The 22,027-nt window shown below is 41.5% G+C and overlaps 1 protein-coding gene across 2 annotated transcripts in view; it reads left to right on the top strand.

Moving 5' to 3' along the window:
- Positions 1-1,076: 1,076 nt before the first annotated feature.
- The window catches only part of pax2b (paired box 2b), a 31,710-nt gene continuing 10,759 nt past the window's right edge, over positions 1,077-22,027 (top strand). For both annotated transcript variants that reach the window (XM_069691902.1, XM_069691901.1), the window contains exons 1-7: positions 1,077-1,513; positions 3,279-3,444; positions 3,950-4,147; positions 7,281-7,360; positions 7,481-7,600; positions 16,170-16,345; positions 19,229-19,343. In XM_069691902.1, the coding sequence (XP_069548003.1) occupies positions 1,471-1,513; positions 3,279-3,444; positions 3,950-4,147; positions 7,281-7,360; positions 7,481-7,600; positions 16,170-16,345; positions 19,229-19,343 (898 nt within the window). In that variant the 5' untranslated portion in view covers positions 1,077-1,470. The remainder of the gene's footprint in view (positions 1,514-3,278; positions 3,445-3,949; positions 4,148-7,280; positions 7,361-7,480; positions 7,601-16,169; positions 16,346-19,228; positions 19,344-22,027) is intronic.

Genomic DNA, 22,027 nt, shown 5'->3' with positions numbered 1-22,027 from the left:
TTTTTTTTTTTTTTTTGAACCACTTCGACAGCACCTTTAAATTTGAGAAACTATACAGCGCCATCTACAGAAGCTACGCGGCAGTGCTGCGTGCTGAGCAGTCTCACCTCCAACCGTTCACCACCACCATCACTAATACTACTACTACTCCCAGTTTGGACCGCTGCAATCATCACACCATCAGCTGAATGGAATAAAGGTCAATACATTTACATGGAACCGGTTTCAACATTTTCTGTATCAAAATTAAAGGAAGAAAAAAAAAATCATTACAAAACAAATTATCTTGGGCCTACTTCACTTCCAGGGCCAACACAGGCACAGATGATCAAAAAAAATAATAATAATTATAATAATAAAATAAAAAGATGCAATTCAATGAAGAATCGAGCTAAATCCGGGCTCTGAAGAGACAAGATATCCTGCATATTCCCAGACAGGCTGTTAGTCCGTGTAATAAAAGAAAAAAAGATCAGACAGAAACACATATTTAAAAAAAAAAAAAAAAAAACACTCTATTTCATTGATTCAAAACTTCCAGTAACCGAGCATTTAATTCGCAGCTGTTATAATGTCTAATAAAGTCTGATATTTCTAATCCGTTCCTTATTTATCTCCCTCCCCTTCCTGCCGGTCTGTCAGACCCAGAGACCTCCTCATTTGGACCCCCGTTTTTTTTTTTTTTTTGGTATTTTTTTTTTCTTCTTTTTGCGTTGGCGAATCACAAAGTGTTGGCATCTATTGCCTTTGTCTGACAAGTCATCCATATAAGCAAAAGGGGGGGTCTGCAGAGGGGGGGGAGGAGGAGGGAGGGGGGGTGAAAGGAGGGGAGGGTTGCAGCTTTTAGAACCACAGACACAGAGAGAGGCTTCATTCCCAGCCCCAAAGATCCAGCCTAACGCATCCCAGCGCCAGACACAAACCCCGATGTGTGTGTGCACGTTTCTCCGCCGTGCTGACGCGTGAATCCAGGCCACCAGGACTGAGGAGATACCGGGGCCCTGCACTGCTGGAAGCTGACCGTTTCGTTTTTGAAAAAGAAAAAAGAAAAAAAACCAAGAAAGAAAGAAAAGAAAAGAAAGAAAGAAAGAAAAGAAAGAAAGAAAAGAAAGAAAAAGAAAGAAAGCGAGAGACCCCGTTTGCTCGCTGGCATGCTGTGAGAATTACCTCTGGTCACCCCAGGCTTTGAAAAATACCGATAAACTGAACACAGGTCGCTTCACTGAAAACCAGCCTTCGGTCATGCTGCGCACCTGCCAGACCTCCGCTGCCGGACCGGACTGTTAAAAGACAAGAGGGGCAACTTTGGGGGGAAGAAGTTGCCATCCGATCGGCTGCTGCAGCAGAGGTGGAGGGGGCAACTAAGTCCCTCCATCGAGTAGAATCACCTTTTTTTCTTCACATTTTCATCCTTGATAGGAAGGCGAAACGGCGACTTCAGTTGATTACCTCTCTTTCCTTTGCTATCCAATGGATATTCACTGCAAAGCAGACCCCTTCACAGCGATGCACCGTAAGTAGCACAACCCGAGTTTCTTTGCCGCTGCAGCTTTCGCATGCACGCGGATTAAAAAAAAATAATAATTAAAAAAAAATACCAGGAGGAAATGTATTTCCCCCCCCCCCCCTCTGCACATTAGAAAGCCTCGCAGCAGAAAGCAGAGCAATTTTTATGCGCAAACTAGCGTCTTTGCGCATAAGTGACAAACAGAGCCAAACGCGGAAACAAGAGTGAGAGTGGAATAAATAATCTCCTCATATATATATATATATATATATATATATATATATATATATATATCACACCTCATCTTACATGTTTCATTTTAAACCTGGTAAATTGTACTTCACATATCAGAACCGATCTGCTGCACACGATGCAGCAATGTGCAGAAATTAAACTTGTAAACAAAGAAAATGCGTTGCCAGGTACTCTGTAATTTACACGTGTATAGCTTCCCGCGCAGCGTGCGTGCGTGCGTGCGTGAGTGAGTGTACACATGTGTGTGTGAGTGGGGGGGGGGGGGGCTAATAAGTCAGGACACATTAGTTACACATCTATTATTCAAATTATCCAACTAACAGCAAGCTGTGGAGGTCCAACTTCAGTCCACATACAGTGTGGTTTACTTGTAATTTGGCGAATGTGTGTGAATAATTGATATCCTCTTCATTTACTAAATAATATGTAATATGAGTAATCAAAGCTCGTTCAATTATTTAAAATTACCATGCAGAGGGAAAATGAAGGAGGTTGTAACTTAATAGCCAACATGAACCTTGGAGCTGCTGAGAAAATTTCACGTCCATGTTTTGACTGAGAAACTTTAAACTCCAATATATATTAATTTTTTTTTTTTTTTGTATTAATTCCAGGCAAAAGCAATTTAATATGAATAAAACTCACAGGCTGATGGGTGAGTGTAGGTTGAATTTAAGGAGCACAAGCCTAATTATAGTGTAACAAATACAAGAATATTAAACATATATACATTTACATGCTGAATATTTCAGGGCTCTGCACTTTAATGTATTTGATTTTTAACAAAAAAAATATGATTATACAGATATTTTATAAAATAATGTTCATTTAATATAAATATTGAGGATAAATTGTTTTGTTTTCAACTCAGAGGGAGGAAAAAACAGACCAACCATCATGCTCAAAACCATTAAAAAATAAGATACATTTTCAGCTGCAGTGTCCATGTCTGTCTCATGGAAATAAATGAATAAACATAAATATTAAAACCTACATATTAAGAAAAAAAAAAAACATGTATCTGGATAGTAGGCTTACTTTTGTTTTTTTTGCTCTTAAATCAACAACACTTCTTTGACTACTATAATTATTTAGAGCAATAGCTGATGTCTGCAACATATTATATTATGTCATTGTGATGTAGGCCTATTTAGAAACCACAAAAAGGCACCTCAATAGTGGCTGTGTTATTTTATTTTTTTTAAGGAAAGAAATAGGTTATTTTTAAACAGAAATGTTATGTGCAGCATTGCATGCGTCATTAAAGCTTTATCCATGATAATATTAATGCATGTGAGTCAACCTGCTCCATATAAACAAGGAGTGAGCTCAATTGTATCAAATATGCTGTTTTCCGTGATTTTTGTCTCCCTGATAGGCTATATTTAAAAAAATTAATTAATTAATTAAAAAAATTAAAAATCCAAAAAGAAAGAAACGCTCACCTGCGCCTTCCTCTCTCTTACGACCTTATGTAATGTTACGTCTGTGTGTGCTGCTGTTGTATCCCACGTAGGGCACGGAGGTGTGAACCAGCTCGGCGGGGTGTTTGTGAACGGCAGACCCCTCCCGGACGTGGTGAGGCAGCGGATAGTGGAGCTGGCCCACCAAGGCGTCCGGCCCTGCGACATCTCCAGACAGCTGCGGGTCAGCCACGGCTGCGTCAGCAAGATCCTGGGCAGGTAAGGGGCAAACTGTCCGGCCAACGGAGGAAGTGGCACCAAAACGGAAACTGTAAAGCGATGTAGACAGAGCTCAGTCTTAATTTTTTTTTTTTTAAATAGGGTGAGTTATATTTTAGTCATCCTGAAATTTAGATGAACAATACTTTTAAATATTAGTCGAGTTAGTACGAGTTGTGTGCGTAATGGGCATTAAAAACTTCTTGCGTTTTCCTGCACGTTAACGTGTTTTTTTTTTTTATGGGAAGTTTTATTTTCTCTAATATGCTAGGAATACCTGAAGTACAGTAATTACCACACTAAAATCCCCATGTTTGATGTTTGCTGAAAAAAGTTAAGACTGTCTGACACTTTGTTTAAAAAACAACAACAACAACAAAAAACTGTTTTTCAGTTGCAATAACTCTTTACAACTTGTACTGAGTTTGAACAACCATTTCTGGGGTGTTTTATTCTTAAATATTGCAAGCTGTCACCGCCTCATTTGGGAATACTATTTTTGCAGATACTACGAGACTGGGAGCATCAAACCAGGGGTGATTGGCGGGTCTAAACCTAAAGTAGCCACGCCAAAGGTCGTGGAAAAAATCGCAGACTACAAGAGACAAAACCCAACCATGTTTGCCTGGGAGATCAGAGACAGACTGTTGGCAGAGGGCGTCTGCGACAACGACACAGTTCCCAGCGTCTCATCCATAAACAGGTAGGGAAAATATAAATTCTAATTAAACAAGAAATGTAGATATTATGTTTATTTTATTTTTTTTTCCTTTTGTGAATGTGGCTGAACAACGGGCCGCCGGATGTAAACACTTTAATGAAGAGGGCCGGCAAGAGCGCAAATTGAAAATCATTCATCACCGTGTATCTGTGCTGTAAGCGCGCCACCCACAACAGAATATTGTTTGACCAACTTTGCTGCTGCTGCCCGCCACGCCGAGGCTGTCTGCGGTCTCAGAGGTGCAATTCAATCTTTCAGACCAAACTCCCTCAACAATCAGCAGTACATCCAGGACTGAGTGAATCTGTCGAGATGAAAACCGATCAATATTCGGTGACCAGATCCCGTGGCGCTATAAAGCAGGCCAATTTTCTTTAGCACATCTAATGGAGCTGCTGCACAGAGAGCCACGCTGGCTTTGTCTGCTGGATGATCTTTTTGCAAAAATGTTGCATAAGGTGAGGGTCAGAAATGATCGTTTATGGTGGTTCTGACGGTGATCAAAAGGCTTCAGATTTAAATCCTTGCATCAAAATTCAAGATGATATCTTGCTGTAATTAATATTGATGTAACGTTATGATGATGCATAAAATTGCAGTGTAAATTTGGCCTTGATTATGGCATTAAAACGCTCATTTTATGACTATGTTTTCGGGTCAAATAGCCTTTTCAGGCTCAAATCTGCAATTTTCAACAACAACGACAACAACAAAATCGTTAACAGTGGAAATAGTTTGAGAATGGCAGCTACAGGAGGACCCAGGACACCCCCTCTACCATCTCACCCCCTCCTCACCCTCCCACCACCACCACCACCACCACCACCAGAGATCCCTGGTGATGAACTTTGGTTAAGAGGCACTGTTCCATAGAGCCAGCATCAGCATTACATTTTAATGAGCTGATGGGAGAGCGTGGACAGCTCCACACAAGACATCTTTTAAATAGAGAAAAGGCTGAAGAAAATTCATTTCATGCTTCGTGGCTGCTTAAAAAGCCCTATTTAAGGAGGCTCAGACACATGTATGTGATAAATTCAAAATGTACATTAATATCATTAAAAGAGCCCTATAAAGTTTTTTCAATTCCAATTAAAGCTTTCTATTTTGGAAGGAAGCTTTTGGGGGGGTAGGGAGGAGGGGGAGCCTTATGTGTCTTTGTTTATATGGGAAATTAAATAGTGAACACAAAGAGCTGTAATTCTATCAGCCAAATATGAGAGCTACTTTGAATTTCTATTATGGCTTAATGCTGAATATTTCTTTTAGTAGAAGAAATGTAAGAATTCAGTCTGCAGTGCACACACACACATATACACACTTACACAATGGAGCATTCGCACGAGACGACACAAGCATTTGTTTTGGTTCAGCTCCTGCTTAAATATTTCGATATGTTTGAGTTTGTAAAGGAGCAGTCTGTTAAAAATTTATGAAAACATTGGTAGTGGTTCAGTCACAAAACTTGGTTGAAGATCATCTAAAAAAAAAAATTAAAAAAAATAACAGTGAATTTTTGTCTATAAGAAAATAAATAAGAAGAGAAGTTTTTACTCCAGGTGACTAAACAGGGCTTTCCCAGTTAAGACCCAGAAAAAATAAGCACTAAAAACTGGAGCCAAAGTCTTTTCCAGTTGGATGGTTCTGACTGGGGCCAGTTGTGGGTTTCTGTGGCAGACAGTCTGACCTCAGGACTGTTGACAAAAGAGGATGCTCGATTTAAACACCTTTCCCCTGCATGCATTATTAAATGCTACAGAGATAGTGTTGTACTGCGCGTCAGGGCCACCACGACCAACAAGTATAACGCTACCTTGCTGCTAGACATAAAAAAAAAAAAGGGTCCTCAATGGCGTTCGATATTATTGATTCAGAAGTAAAGCAATTTTAATATCTCTTCAGGGGATTTTCGGCAACAGCCAGGTCATTAATTCATTCTCCCAAATTGCTTATTCAATATCAAGAACATGGATACCAAATAAAGTCTTTGAATTTATGTAGCACACACAAGTCAAGGGGTCGAATAACTGTTATGGGGAGAAGTGAAAAAAATTAAAACATCAATATGCGCTCTCTGGGAAGGCTTGTTGTTAGGTAGCTTTGGCTCCAAGGGGAGTTTTCTTTTGTGTGTTTTATGTGTGACAGTGTCAGATCTATTTCTCTGAAGCCTTCTGGCTCTTTCAGTAACATCAATATCCAGAAGATCCGATGCGTTTTCAGGATAACAAAAATAAAAGGAGAGTAATATTTTTATTTTATTTTTTTTTAAATTTGGGGAGGAGGGGAAGAATTATGACCCGAGTGCTGCATATTGTTCAGTTTCATCTGAGTGAGAAAATATTTTCATTCAGCTTAAGTAAAATATGCAACGCGATAAGAACAAAAGAAGAAAAATCTGAATCTAAAAGGCTGCATGGTCCACACCCGACCCTCTTTTTCTCGTGCTCTTTAAATAGCTCTCGTGGCATACATGATGAATAGTTTTAAAGTTTACAAATTATTGTGACGGCTCCCTTTCTCCCCAAGTGCCATTCAGATTAAAGGAATCTAATGCTGGCGTAAGCTTGTGCAAGGCAATAAGGAACTATTGCTTTCCTGTCACATATAATTTATAGCTTTCTATTTGCATCTGTTTGCCCGTGTGACTAATCCCCAACTTTTTCTCCCCAAGCCCCGATCAATACAACCTCATCCGCATTGGCACATGGGGGCCGCTGGTTCTAGAGAGATGTTTGATCTGGGAAGCAAAGGGCTGCTATAAGGGTTTGCGATCGGCCCTCTGTGAAAGCCCTTCCACAGTGGGGGGAGAGGGAGAGAGCTGATTAGTGTGGGCCAGGTAGAATCAGTGAAGCTGATCATTGAGGTGAATTGATGTGATTTCATGCTTTGTTTGCAAGATCACTCAGACCAAAAGTGCAATGAAGACTTTTCTCCAGACCTCACCTTTAAGGTAGAACCACTGACCAGATCCCCTCTCGCGTACGTGGTCAATTTGAGATCTTAATCCTGCGATATCTGCCGCGATCGAGCAGGATACTTAAATTAGGGGCAGCATGTGAAATCTTCAGGTCGTAGAAAAAGCTCCGGTGACACCTGATTTTCCTTTGTCCCTCAGGATCATCCGAACAAAAGTCCAGCAGCCTTTCCATCCATCTCCTGATGGGACATCTCTGTCAACGCCAGGCCACACAATTGGTAATACTACAGCTCTCAACATCAGCACCAGCAGGAGGATTCAGCACACATGCGTGTATTATTTATAAAACTACTATCAGGTTGTTGATTTTTTTTTTTTTACCCTGTTTTTTTTCCTAGTACCAAGCACAGCCTCTCCACCTGTAACCAGCGCCTCCAACGACCCTGCAGGATCCTACTCCATCAATGGGATTCTGGGTATTCCACGGTCCAACGGTGAAAAGAGGAAAAGAGATGACGGTAAGAAAGTTTTTCTGTTTTGAACCACACAAAAAAAACAAGCTCAGGATAAAATACTTAAAAAAAAAAAAATGGAGTTCTTTGCAGCTTTATGCTATAAAACCCTCTTTGCTGAACTTGCAATTACAGCATTAAAACCTGCTTCAGTTCCAGTAGATGACCCTTATAAAACACCTAAGTCTGAACTCTGTTACACTGCTGTGTCAACCTGCCAAGGAGTCTTTTGATTTGAAGACACGACCTCCGCTGTTGTCTCCTGCAATTAATCTTTATGGAAGTGATTAAAGGGCTTTAGATAATTACATGTCAAGATGATGTAGCCAACCACCCAGGTCAGTCAAGAAAGCCGCTATAGCTCTGTGGAGGGCTTCTTTTTTTCTTCTCCCTCTCCCCCAACAAAAGTGTCTCCACTTGTGCTGTTGAAGTCGTAGGTTAGTGGATATAAGGGGGCCTGAGGCGATATAGATTATTGGTTCTGTAAGCAATAGGCTGCCTTAATGTCACTACATAAGAAGCTGATGAGAATAGCTAAACAGATGCAGTCATGTTACAAGGCGTGTGTTGGGTACGGAGGGATGATGTGGCTGCTGAAAAGGGGCAGTTATCTCAAACAGGGTGGGGAATGAGTGCCTTATTTCTGCAGTGCGCTGGAATGAGAGCTAATCAGAGCACGGCAGCAGTTTACATAGCGTCTTCTTTGTTCTGGCGTTTGTTGAGAAGCACAGGGGTTTGCGGGATATTGAGTGCAATTGATGTTTTATGTGCGTGCGGGGAGGGAGGGATGACTAATGACCTGTCAGAGGTAGATTTCCTGGCAAAGATATAAAAACCAGCATGACGTGGACATGGCAAATGACATAATCAAGTCTTTCCCTGTAAGAGATGCTATCGCGGAGGCATAATGCAAACGTCTGGTATTTTCAAGGGTTCATTTTCAGTCGTTCCGAGGACCTCTCATATTAGCAAGGGTGTAATGTCTAGTCACTGAATGATAGAATGCACACATTTCTATGCAGATTGCTACTGAAGGGCAAAGAGGTATTAAAGGGCACGGAGAGGAGTAAGGTGTGTGTGTGTGTGTGTGTGTGTGTGTGTGTGTGTGTGTGTGTGTGTGTGTGTGTGTGTGTGTGTGTGTGTGTGTGTGTGTGTGTGTGTGTGTGTGTGTGTGTGTGTGCGTGTGCGTGTGTGAGAGAGAAGGAGAGCTGGCCTGTTTTGTGGAGGTCTTCCAGGTGACAGCACCATGTTTCTACGGCTATTCAGTCTCAAATGATTCCCCTGATGTGCTGCCATTTCTGTGATTTAGGTGCTCGGCCGGCATTACGATGAAAGAGAAGAAAGCTGTGTGTGAGAGGGTGTGCGTGCGTGCGCTAGTGTGTGCGTGTGTGTGTGTGTGTGTGTGTGTGTGTGTGTGTGTGCGTGTGTGTGTTTGCGTCAGGGTAGGACTTGTACTGAGAGTGACGGGGGAGAGCTTTGGTTCTTATATACTCTCTCTCAACGGCCAGCTGGTGCCTACCTGGAACCACGGGGTCACGGATACTTTATCTTTCCAAAACATAAACCTCAGGCCTTGGCCGGCCACACGCACACACGGGCGCACGGGCACGCGCGCACGCACACACACACACACACACACACACACACACACACACACACACACACACACACACACACGGCTGCAAAAGCAATGTCTTGCCTCAAGCCACAGTTTGTAAAAATAGTATATTACATACGATGTTACCCTGTAGACACCATTGTTCTGTTGCTGTCTTCTCTTAAAGTGCACTTTGCCAAATAAAAGCACCTGAATTTAAAGATTTTGCTGCTGCCAAGTCAAAATGTCCATCGAAGCAGGGCTTTAGCTAAATTCATGCTAGCTAAGGTGTTTACAGTCATAATTTTGGTTGAACATGAGAGTCACTGAGTAAATAGAGTACTTTTATGTTGAAATTTAGGCTGCAGCTCCAGTCTGCCTTTCCCTGTGGCGTATGGATCCCTATATTGTCATGTGGTATTATTTGTTGGAGAGAATTGTTGACATTAAATCATCACAGCATGCTTTGCGTCCACTTTTTGCAACTTTTAAATCGAAAAAAAACAAAACAACGACATTAAGTCGATTTTTAAGACGTGTGTATGGAAATGATCAAATGCTATAAGCGTAAATCTGCTGGTTGATCTTTTTTCTTACAAAACAAGGATGTTATATCTTCACATGTACATTTGATTTCAGTGTTTCAGTGTTGTTTTGGGTTGAAAGCTGATATATATATATATTTTTTTTAATTTTAGTATGTTTCAGTGATGCCTTGTTTGCTATTCAGACATATTTTCCTTCGCTCAGTAGGCAGTAGTCTATAGTCAGTTAATGCTTGGATTAAATTTCCTCACAGCACAGTAGCCTGCCTGAGCCCTATTTAACTTGGTAAGCCTCATGATTATTATGGCACAGGCAGCCATTATCGAGGGTTGAAAACATGAAGAAAAAAAAAAAAAAACCGAGAGAAGGAAAGGAGGGGAAGGGTTAGGAAAGGGGAGGCGGTGTGCAACACAAGCTGAAATGGTTTGGCTGTGTAGCCCAGAGTATTTGTTTTAGGCAGTAGCTGTGGCTCTCTGCCAAGCAGACAGACAGCTCCTAAGTTTCCAAGTCAGCACTGCCCTTAAAAAAGGGTCCCCCATTACAGGAGGGATGTAGAGATAATGTAGTGTGACACACGTTATGTACACTGGGTCTCGGCGAGAGGAGCTTCAGGGACACAGGTGTCATAAGAGCCATTAATCTGCTATTGTCACGTGTTATTGCAAATTAAAAGTAGCATGTTACACTTGGCAGCCATTGTTGCAGACGGACAGAGAGAGAGAGAGAGAGAGAGAGAGAGAGAGAGAGAGAGAGAGAGAGAGAGAGAGAGAGAGAGAGAGAGGGAGGGAGGGAGGGAGAGCAATACCCCAGGAGATGGTGTCTTTGGTGACCACGGCTGTCCGCACGTTTTACAAATTGACATATATTAGAATTTGCAATTCTGCAGAGAAAAGCTATTACCTCACAGATTAACATCCAAGTAGCCCACCACCCGCCTGCCTCACCCCTGCATCCCAGCTCCACCACCCCCACTGCTTCTGACACTTCAGAAAAGACAAAGGAGAAGCGTAAACTGCTTCTCCCGGAGTGAAATAAAAACAGTATCTGAACATTTAAGTACAAATTTGCTTTCGCGGATGTTTTTCATTCTTTACGTTATTAGCGAATGTGTGATGGAGCAGAATCGAACTGAGCAGACAGCTTGGAGGTCTGTTGATAGCACACAGTGTCCATGAAGTGTGTCCGGTCTTTCAAAGTCGTATCACACGTCCTTTCAAAGCGACTCACAAATTGCACAATCAGACCAGCAGACGATTCTTAATTTCAGCCATTCTGAATGCTTTCTTGCTTTTTGTCGGGCTTTCTTTTTGATTTATGAGAGAAATACCAAGAGAGAAATTTGGTGATAAGATGATCATCATATATTTCAAAAGCCAACAACAATAGCCAGTGGCAGTCAGAATGGATGTGATTCTGTGCTTCAGTAGCTGTTGAATTAATTATTTCTCATCTCTGAGTGTCATGAGGACTGAACCGATGCGTGTGGATGGAGATGAGTGATGGAGCGGGCCGCCGTCACACCCTGCTCTGTGTATCAGCATCTGTTTTGGGGGAGAGGAAGAATCAACACAGGAACTCGGAGCGCAGCAAAATGTCAGCACCGAAGTGCAACCTCCAAATTAGATTAATAAAGCCTTTAAAAGCTCGGGAACATCTCGACAAATTAATAACCAACAGCAAGTGGTGTTACCTCGCACCTTTCCGAACTCTCCGAATCTTTAAGAGTAATCACAATTTTTTTTTTTGCAGGTAACTGATTGCGTTTGTCCCCTGAAATGTCAGATAATACTAAAAAAAAAAAAAAAAAAAATGGCTTTCCTGAAGGCCCCTGACTAATTTTTTTTAATTTACAGTGAAATTAACAAGAGAAAATGGAAGAATGTTTGGCCATTTTTCAATTAATCGATTACCAAAGCTATCTTTAATTAAATTTCACATCAGTCTGGTCGGCAATTTATTGTCCGTTCCCTTTCACCACTGCTCACAGATCTTTGGCGATGCAGAACAAACATTTTACATCGCAAAGACAGTCTTTGATTTATGTTTACATAATCCAAACATTCAATTAGAAAACCAAACTGCATCAGAGTTCATCCAATTTGATGCAAATGAGTTATAATTTGATTTCATTTAGCCAGGAATTGAATCAGGCGGGAAATTATAGAGGTGTATTATTGTGAAATACATAACAATGTGTTAAGGGAACGAGAGCATATGTATGTTGACATGTTATTTAAACATGGAGCACACTGGGTGGGGGTAAACGAGAAAGGGGACGTTGAGAGGGGGGGGCAGTAAAAGCTCATTCATCTGAAGGGGGCTTTCCTGACCTCAAGGTGCCAGCTCAACTCGCCATGCCTCGAACAAGAATTTAGAAACTCGATTTTCATTGCATTAAGGAGTTCAAACTTTTATTCTGAAATCGCTCCCTTCCTCCATTTGAAACGAGCTTTCAGAAAAACCGCTCCTCACACTCGCGACTGCACTTCACTCGTGATAATTGTACTGTTTTTGTTTGGAGGGCAGTCGCTCAGACTCACTGCAGTCCCAGAGTTGCGTTGGCTGAAGCCTCCTGCCAGGGGTCGTGACCTCTGGGTGCCAAACCCGCAGAGAGGAGTCTGCTTTATAGAGCTGGTTATCTGATCTGATAGAGGCTACTCCCTCGTTACCAGAGTGTTAATACAGACTGATGTCAAGATGAATACACTCAATGCCAGCAATGATCAATAAATGACCACAGAGCGGGACAAGCATGTAACGCACCAACAAAGCCACTGTGGTCAAAGATTATTATCACTGCTGCATAATGGGCACATTTGGAAATGTCCAAATAACGGGCTTGACTTCCTGTTGTGATGTCAAGTGCACTTAACATCCCCTAAAAACTTCATAAGTATTTCTTCATAACATGATATTATCCCTGATAATATGAGCAAAAAAAATCACAATCAAAATCTCAACTTCTTTATTTTTTCAGAACTGTGTGGGTGCGGTTTGCACAAAATTAGATTGACAATGGCATGTACAGGCGAACAATTAATGCAACAATTAGTCAAATGCAGCCACTATTTATTAAATGAAAATAGCAAAATCATCATTTTCGTTCTAATCTTGAGCACAGACAAAATATAAATCTAAAAATCGCTCATATGAATCATACTGCATATCATGTCTCCTTGCACTCCAGCGCTCTGGTGCTTACCTCTGTGGTACAAGATGGCCTTTAAATACAAAAATGACTCAGTTAGGTTTCGGGAAAAATTGTGGTTCGAGTTAAAATATCTCCTTTGTTGAGGTTAGGGGACCTTTACGATCGTGGTCGTGGTTAAAACACACCAACTAACTATAGTAAAGAGTCTTGGATTCCTGTGTTAAAGTCTGATGTTTTGTTGAGGCTTTCTGCGTCTGTGATAACATCACTCTGTTTCTCCTTCGCTGCCGATACAATGGAGTTGTCATTTCCACGTTAACTCAAGGGCTTTGTCACATAACAAATGTTGTTTCGGGGCATTTGACAAAACAACTGACGTTGTCGTTTTTTTTTGTTTTTTGTTTTTTTTGGGAGGACAGTCTTGAAACTATTTAAGGATGCATAAACCTGATTTGCGCTTCAGGAATCATAATTACATAGCTTCATAACAAAATGTCACCAGAGTCGTCTTCATTAAAACACGAACGCTGCTGATTTGTCGGATGAGACTCGGTAGTGGGGAGGGCAGATGGGACTGTCCTCAGTCTGAGTGGGAGGAAGAGCATGTGGGTTGACCCAGGATGGTTTGTCTTGTGTGTGGGAAGTGTATTCCACAGTGGTGAATGACAAATATGGTGGGGGGGGTATTGATCAGGTGCTGTGTCTCAGGCTGGCTGATGGAAAGTAATTAATTACTCTATTTGCTTTGGTAGCAAAGAGAACAATTGAGTTTGATAAAGTGACATGCAGCAGTAGAAGTAGTAGTTGGTGAGAGTTGTGCAGAAAACATGCTGAATATTCCACCTGAATGTCCCAAACTGTGGCTACGGAAAACAAAATCAGAGCTGTTGTTCGTTTCTCATGGAGCAGTTGCTCTTCAAGGAATAATTTGATATTTTGGAAAATATACATATTCACTTTCTTGATGAGAATAATAAAAAAGATGAAATTTCTGCTTCTGTATTTCTATTTATGGATAGATAAAAAAATATATATATATATCCTGTATAGTGTGTTACTTTGTTAGTTTTTACCTTTGGACAGAGCGAGGCTAGTTGTTTCCTTCTGCTAGCCTAGCCCTACGAATATTAACAGTACAGGCAGCAGATTTCTGCTTCTGTATTTCTGTTTTTATGCAGATATACAAATGACATACTCTATATTGCATGACTTTTTTTTTTTTTTTTTTACCTTTGAACAAACCAGGCTCGCCGTTTTCTCCTGCCAGCCTTGCTCTACTAAGCTAAAGCCATTTACTTTCCGACTGTAATTTTAGCTCTCCCGAGCTAACCGTCTCCTGAATGTGGCCTCGTATGAATCGTAACAGACGGGGAATGGTATGGATTTTCTCATCTCACTCTTGTATGGTCATGCAAAAAAAACGGTCTATTTTAAACAACAACAAAAAACAGCCTCCCGTGGTAAAGTCCAATGTTTTGTTTTGTTGACCCATCCAGCCACCTCAGTCTTCTTCCCATGCAGACTTTGTCACTCTATAATACATCACCAGATTTCCTCCACACTGCCATCACAGTTACTACAACTGCTTGACAGCTTTGTCACCTGAAAGTAAATGTTATCTTAATGCTGAAAGGACTGAGGCTGTCGTATTTCTTGCGAGAACAGTCTCAGCGTATTAGGTGATACTCTGGACGGGTAAAAGTCGCACCAATACGACCTCATCTCTCCCAAATCGGATAGGTCGACTTCGCAAATTGCAAATCTTTTTTCCTAACTTTGTGTAGTTCTTTGGAATTATATTTCTGCATGACAAAATGAATGTGACGGACGCCGAAACTCTGTTGCCTGATCCACCTAATAAGCTCACTACTGGGCCAGATAACTATACGGCTAACCAAATCCGTGCATCCCTTGTAAAAAAAAAAAAAAAAAAAGTGTCCTAATGTATTTATTTGTGCAGTGAAAATAGTCACTAGTAACCAAGATATTATTTCCAAACTTGGGACATTTTTGCAGCTATTAGCACAATTTCAGGTTACACACACTTGCACATGCTCAGACATACACCTCCTCACGCTCTCTTGTACAGCTCTTCTTTGGAGAGTCGGGTTCATCCTCTGGCCTCAGCCTGTGAAAAAAAAGGTCAAGCAGCAGAATAGAATGGCAATAACCCTCCCAAATGGTACTATCACACAGACATGATTGATCAATTGAATTCCATGGCAGAGAAAAATGTGGGATTAAGTAGAGTATTATACGCACAATGAGTTGAGGCATGATGTTCATTTCAAGTTCATTTCAGCTCCCTCTTGCCACCAGATCAGGCAATCAATAGCGGCCTTGCATATCATATATCACCACTCTCCCACTGAGGGGAGAACATAATCTGCCGCAAATTTAGAATGACAGATTTGTAAGGGAGCTGAAGCTTTCTGGGATCCGGGGAGGAGGCCTACAGACACCAGCCACTGCAGCCAGGAGAGGTGGGGGCGGCGGGGAGAGGAGGAGGAAAAGGGGGCGCTAGGGAAGGATGGTCTGTAAAGGTTTTGAAGCGTCGCACACAAGTAACAACGGGAAAAGCAAAGGCATCCTTCTCCCAACTGAAGAATAATCAGGTCAGGAGTCGGGAGAAAATTCCCGTGTTTGGAGAGCAGGATGATTGAACTAGACTGTACAATTTTATTCAGCCTCTTGTCCTCCGCCGCGGCTTGCAAATGGAACCACACACTCACAGAGAATGAAAGCAGTATTGAATTGTGAGAAGGAAATTGTGCTTTTTTAAAAAAAAAAAAAAAAAAAAAAAGGCTGCTCTTTATTTCAGTGAACATCAGTGGGGCTTTTTGGGGAGGCAAGAAGGAAGAAAAAAAAAAAAAATCCTCTGGGTGAAATGAAAAGGCACTATAATGGGCTAGCTGCTGCTTTCATTAGTACACGTGCTTGCCACAACATGTATATATTTGCAAGTGACGGTAATCCATCAATTACCAGAGGGCTTTCAGATCATGATGGTGTTAATACTGTGTGTGTGGGGTGGGGGTGGTGGGGTGGGGAGGGGTGCAGGAAAAAGCCTGTGTGATGTAGCCAGTGGCTGACTACAGCCATTAAGGTGCAGAAAACCCTGCACTCCATCCCTTCCTGTCCTCCTCAGATCCCCCACAGAGGTTGCACAGAAAAAAGAAAAAAAAAAAAAAATAACATGAGGAGAATATAAAGTGCATAGCTTGACGTTAAGGCCAGCTTCCCGGGGTCAGTGTCTCGAATGTTGCTCTTTCTTCTTGTAGATGGTTCAGATGGTTCTGGCCCACACAGTGATTCTCAGGGTAGTGTGGAGAGTTTACGGAAACACCTGAGGGCAGATGCCTTCACCCAGCAGCAGCTGGAGGCATTGGACCGGGTCTTTGAACGCCCCTCGTACCCTGACGTCTTCTCTACAACGGAGCATATCAAACCAGAACAGGTCAGTAGCGCAACAACTCTCTCCACCTATTGCTTTTCTCTTCACACAAAAACTGAGCATGTAGTGCTGAATCAAACACACACACACACACACGAAAAAAAACACAAAAAAAAACACCTCTGTCACAAATATTCCCAAACCATATTCAGAAACAAAAGCTAATTAAACAAACGTCTGAGATGCCCAAGCACTGGATTACAGCATGTATAATACTGGAGGGATCACGAGGAAAAACTCCCACACATTATTGATTTTGTGATGAAAAACACATTCCTTGTAACCCCTTGTAATTGAGAATAACAGTAAAGCAACATGAAATTAATCAATAACTAGATTTTTCTTCATTTCTGCTGTGTTATTCAACTGCTGCTTTGTGCCTTTGTTGTTTATTTTCTGCCACGTATCTTGATGTGTTACGACTAACGCGGTCCTGAAAGCTGCCATTATTGTAACATGTATTCATGAAATAGATGTATGAAATGTTGCACACAGTCTCCATCTATTCCTGATATTAAAACCACTCCCGCCATCCATCCTCATTTCAAAAATTAAGAGGCATTTGGGAAACAGCCCCCCCCCCCACCCCTCTCCCAGCCCCCCCACCCCCTCCACCAAAACGACAGCCAGAAACCACCGCTTATTAAAAGCTCTGGGCTTATTACAATGGATAACCTTTATTTACTTTCATTATACTATTAAACAACAAGAGACTATTAATTTCTCCCACCAAACTACAAGTCGGACCCATAAAGCAAAAGCAGTCACCTAATTGAGTTCATTTTAATTTCTCACCAATCGGGGCGAATTACGCAGGTGATAAATCAGTGGGACAGGCCTCACCTCCAGAAGAGGGCCTAATTTGCAGCTAATTACAAAACTGATTTCTACTGGAAGATCAATACCAAAACGAATTGGAAATGACTTGCAATCACAAAGAGCGTCAGAGAGAGTATTAAAAGGCAGAGGGAAAAGGGTTAGGCTAGAAAAAGGGGGTGAGGAAAGAAAAAAAAAAAAAAAAAAAGGAGGCCAGGAACAGTCCAGAAAAATCAGCTTTAATTTAATGCAATATTAATCAGAGCACTTTCCCTTTCATAGGTGCCTCATGGTTGTTTTTTTCCCCTCTCTCTCCTCTGGAAAATGTGGCCCTATTAGCCAGTGTCTGGGTTCTGTAGCGAGGCATTAAAAAGCCATTCTGGAGATGCAAAACTCAATGGATTCACCCCTCCCACACTTCTGCTAGCCATTTGGTCATCCTTTTCAGACCTATCTTTTCAGTTTTCCCCCTCCTGCCCTTTATCTGCATGATAAAACGTCTGTTTGGCGTCTGAGGCCTGCGAGAATAGAGGAAAACATCCGACATTGTGCCAGTGAACAGTTGTAGCAGACAATTAGAGTTTATCTGTGATAGTGGCAGACAAGAGCGGGGTCACAGGCGTCCCCCTGTGGGAGCGCGGCCCACTGAGCCACTCACACTGGGCTTTGGACAAACATTGTCAACACTCAGACTCCGGAAGTCTCATCTCATTAAAAAAAAAAAAAAAAAAAAAAAAAAAAAAAAAAAACTGCTAACATCTGCCATCAGTGTTTTTAAGCATATTTACAAAAGGAAACATGACGATTAAAGAGGAAGTTTGGGAAGAGATCATTTTCTTTTTACTGAGTGCTCTTTTTTTTAAGTTAAAGGATCAGTTCACTCAAATTACATGTAGACCTATTTTGTTTTTAGATTCCTGCGTCCACCTCAATACAGTGGAAGCGGAAGTGAATGGGATTTGGATTGTGGTTTCCAGAAACAGTAACAGAATTTGATGTCAATATTTATTTTTGTAACCAAAAATACTTCCAAAGGATGAAATAGTTCCTGAAAACCCTGAATTCTATGGATTAAACAGATACTAGGACCTACAATAGTTTCTGGAAAGACAAGTTTATTGTTAAAAAAATAAAAATAAAAAAAAGTCACGAACAGTTTTGCATTATGTGAAACATATTGGGTATCAAACACTCTGAATTGCTGAAAGTTGCCATCAAATAATTGGTTAGATTCATTTTTATGCTTATTTATTTTTTTATGAAATATAAACCTTATTCTTATTTAAAGATATGAAAAAAAAAATGAAAAAAAAAACTTGGATATTGGGTATAGGCACTGGTAATATAAATGTCCAAACAATGCCCAACTGTTTTTTTCTTATGTTAAAAAGTCCAGAGTTTGCTGAAAAATGAAAGAAGCGCACATTTCTTTCACCTCCATCTAACTGTGTTGAGAGGGAAGTTTCAGAAGTGTATGTCGCCATTTGCACCGCTCGATACTGCTCGGGCTAAAAATGCTCCTTTTTGTGTGATTTGGGTGAACTACTCCTTTAAGCCAACTTATGAATGCAAACAAGGAGAAAAACCTCAAACGGATTTGACGTAACAAAATGTGCAAGTTGTACAAGTGATTCTATTCAGAGATAAGAGGTAATGAAACTTAAAAGGTGGTTTAGACTCCAAATTAAAAGCAAAAAAAGGCCAAAAAAAACAAGGAAAAAAAAAAAAGGTGAATGGTGTTTCTCAAACAGGGCCACATGGTGTGTCTGTAACAAAGCAGAACTGCTTTCTCCCTTGGCTGATCAGGGGTAGGACTGCAGTCAAGCACAAAGGGCCAGCTGACGCCTTGGCTTTTCACTCATCTCAAAATCCCACTTCCTCTCAGACAATACCAAAATACATTCATGATATGCTTGAACTGCCACCCTGCAGCATGAACACACACACAATGCTCTCATACAAATTTATACTCACACAGGCCTGTGTGGAGCGCTTAATGGCAGAGGAGAAAGGAGGATTTCCATCTTGGTATTGTTTGGTTGTGTAATGATTCAACTGTCCTTTTCCCAGGCTAATGAGTACTCGCTCCCTGCCCTGAATTCCAGCCTGGACGAAGTCAAGCCCAGTTTATCCTCTAGCGCCAACCCAGACCTGGGCCCCAGCGTGTCGCAAAGCTACCCTGTAGGTAAGATCAAGTGCCATACAGTACGCCTTTATGCTGCCACAGCTTCAGCTGAGGGGATTTGAGCAATGTAAAAGAAACGATGATAAAAAAAAACATACTTGTGCAATTGACAGAGACCAACTGAAATGTGTGACAATAAAGGCAAAACCAAAAAGTTAAGTGTGAAGACTTTTTTAATACCATTTCACTCTGAGCTGAAAAGGTGGTACGACACTGCGATAAAAGCTTAGCAGCCGTCCTCCGTCTGGCTTTTTGCTGAGCAAGCAGGGCGATAAGAGAGATTGGGAGGTGAGAAGAGCTGTTCAGTCACCGCTGGACAAGGACCTTTGGGTGTCAGCACATCAGAACTATGACTGTGTGTCAGAGCAAGGTCTTGTGAGAAAGAAAAAAAAAAAAAAAAAAAAAAGAGAGAAAAAAAAAAAAAAAAAAAAGAAAAAGGGGGCCACCATGCAGGACTGAGTGCTCGTTGGCTGCTGTTGCTGCTGCTGTGTTGCTCCTGCGATTTGTCCACCAGGAGACAGTTTGTGCTTCTCAAAGCACGAGTAATGTGCCTCGGTAAATACGCTCTGGCATTTCTGCCGCCTAACTCTAAACACCATGATCATTTATTTCACCCTCCTATCTCCCTCTCCCTCTCTCTCTCTCTCTCTCTCTGTGTTTCTCCCCTTTAGTTGTCTCCTCTCCTTGTCACTGTTAATGACTGCCTGGCTAATTGAAATATTGCTGCGTTGTTGCAGCGTTATTACCAAGAAGAAGGTTAAGTTTACTGAAAGTTTACGATGACTGTCGGGGGCCCCGAGATTAATATACAGAGCTTTTATTAAAATTCATATAATTATGCAGCAGCCATCAAAGGCAACGAGTTCTGCGTGGGGGGAGGGGAGGACAGGGTGATTGAAAATTGCAGCAGCCCTCCTTCTCAAATGATAGCCAAGCAGTCTTATGAGAAAAGAAAGGGCCCTTTTCTCATTAATATGTGGGAGGTAGATTTCCCCTGTAAGGCAGGCCTCCTGAGAAGAAAGGTGCGTGTTTGTCCTTTGTGCACTGAAGGCCCCCGTAGAAAGCAGGCCTGGTTCTGCAGGCGGCTTTGTTTGCACCTGGGATATTTTAGATGGTCCCTGCAGAAAAAGGGGTCTCCTTACTTGCTTTACAGGTGCAAAGAGACATGTAGGGGAAGAAAGATGGGATTGTATGCATAGCAGTGTGTTCCAGCGTGCGTATGTGCGCGCATGAGTGTGTGTGTGTGTGTGTGTGTGTGTGTGGTGTGTCTGCGTCTGAAAAGTTGCTTCTTTTTTTTTTTTTCTATGAGTAAATAAGTTTCTTCCATGCCCTTCTCTGTTGTGTCACTGGAGGCAGAGGTCAAACTAATGGGATAAACATGGCTCTGACTTCCACTTGGTAATTACTATTTGGTTAGTGGCTCCTCTGCTTGGTTTTTCCCTCAGTGGCTGCCTGTGTGGATAATAGGTGATATTCAGGTGTGTGGTCTCTCTAATGGCTGAGTATTACAGTTTACTTGCCAGCGATAAGCTCACCAGAGGAATTTTAAGCCATGCAAAAAGTAGTAAATTATCTGCAGTATTTAGGCCGAGATCCAATTTCAAATTAATTGTGTCTTTACGGGGGAAAGAACTGGAGATTATGTACATCCTTAAAATGTTTTTCGAGGGGCCAATTAAAACGCCTGCAGTTATTGATCTTGTTGATTTTATGTCCTGGAATTTGCATAATCTATTAAAAATGAATGATTCATGAAGTGCTCATTGCCAGAGATCGGGATTCTCAGTGAAGTGAAAGACTTCAGAGATAGAAATCTTTTGTGTCCTCTACTTATCCTATTAAGGCTCAAAAGTACCTGCAAAGCAGGCTCAAATAAGAAAGGGATTTAAGGGCATTGTGCACATCATCGAAATTCAGAGCCAAGAAGCCACTTCCATTAAAACAGCTTTTTTTCTTTCCCTCTACTCCACATTAATGCTGTATTACCTGCTAAATAGTCCCTCTTACCCCATAAAAACACCAAAGGGTTCCATGAATATGTGGATAGGACAATTGCACATTGTGAGGTAATTTCTATTGTTGATATGGGAAGTAATTTCTTTGAATTCCCTTTGAGAGATGGATTTCATCTCAAGTGCTTCTTATTCTTGTTCATTCAAACTGCTTAAAATTCAAATAGTGTGAGCCGTTGGCTGAATTTATGAATAGCAGAGGGAGGAGCTCTGAACTTTTTTGTGTATTTTGAGAAATAAATGGAGAGATGGCCTCGATACGGCCGATTGTCCACTATTTCTATAGAGAGTTTCTGTATTTCCTGAAATTAGTCAGAGCCCACCTGTTTTCTCGATAGCGCTTCAGATTTGAGAGCCATCTTCGAGCGCTAAGCAGATTCCCTTGAGCATTCAGTGGGAGTTTTACACATCTCCACTCAGCGGCTGCATACCGAAGACTCTTTAAACATATTCCCTGCTGGGCCTGTTAATGGAGGCCTCCGAAGGCTTAAAGCCGCTGCGTCAATGACACCTCTCCTCCTCAAGCAGCTGCCTCTGTGCACTCCTTTATCCCTTCCTGTTATCCTCATAAACAAAACTTGATCCAGCAAACACAACGACCCACACTTAGCATTCAATTAAGGTGAGTGAGTGCTCTCAGGGTGAACCACAGAGAAAGTATCAAGACCTGCC

The sequence above is a fragment of the Brachyistius frenatus genome, unplaced genomic scaffold, assembly GCF_029030835.1.
Source record: "Brachyistius frenatus isolate BFR_SWC_R1_liver_20210118 unplaced genomic scaffold, ASM2903083v1 Contig_11, whole genome shotgun sequence".
NCBI classification, from domain to species: domain Eukaryota; kingdom Metazoa; phylum Chordata; class Actinopteri; family Embiotocidae; genus Brachyistius; species Brachyistius frenatus.
Note: the sequence above shows the minus strand (reverse complement) of the source record. Positions and strands in the feature narration are given on the sequence as shown.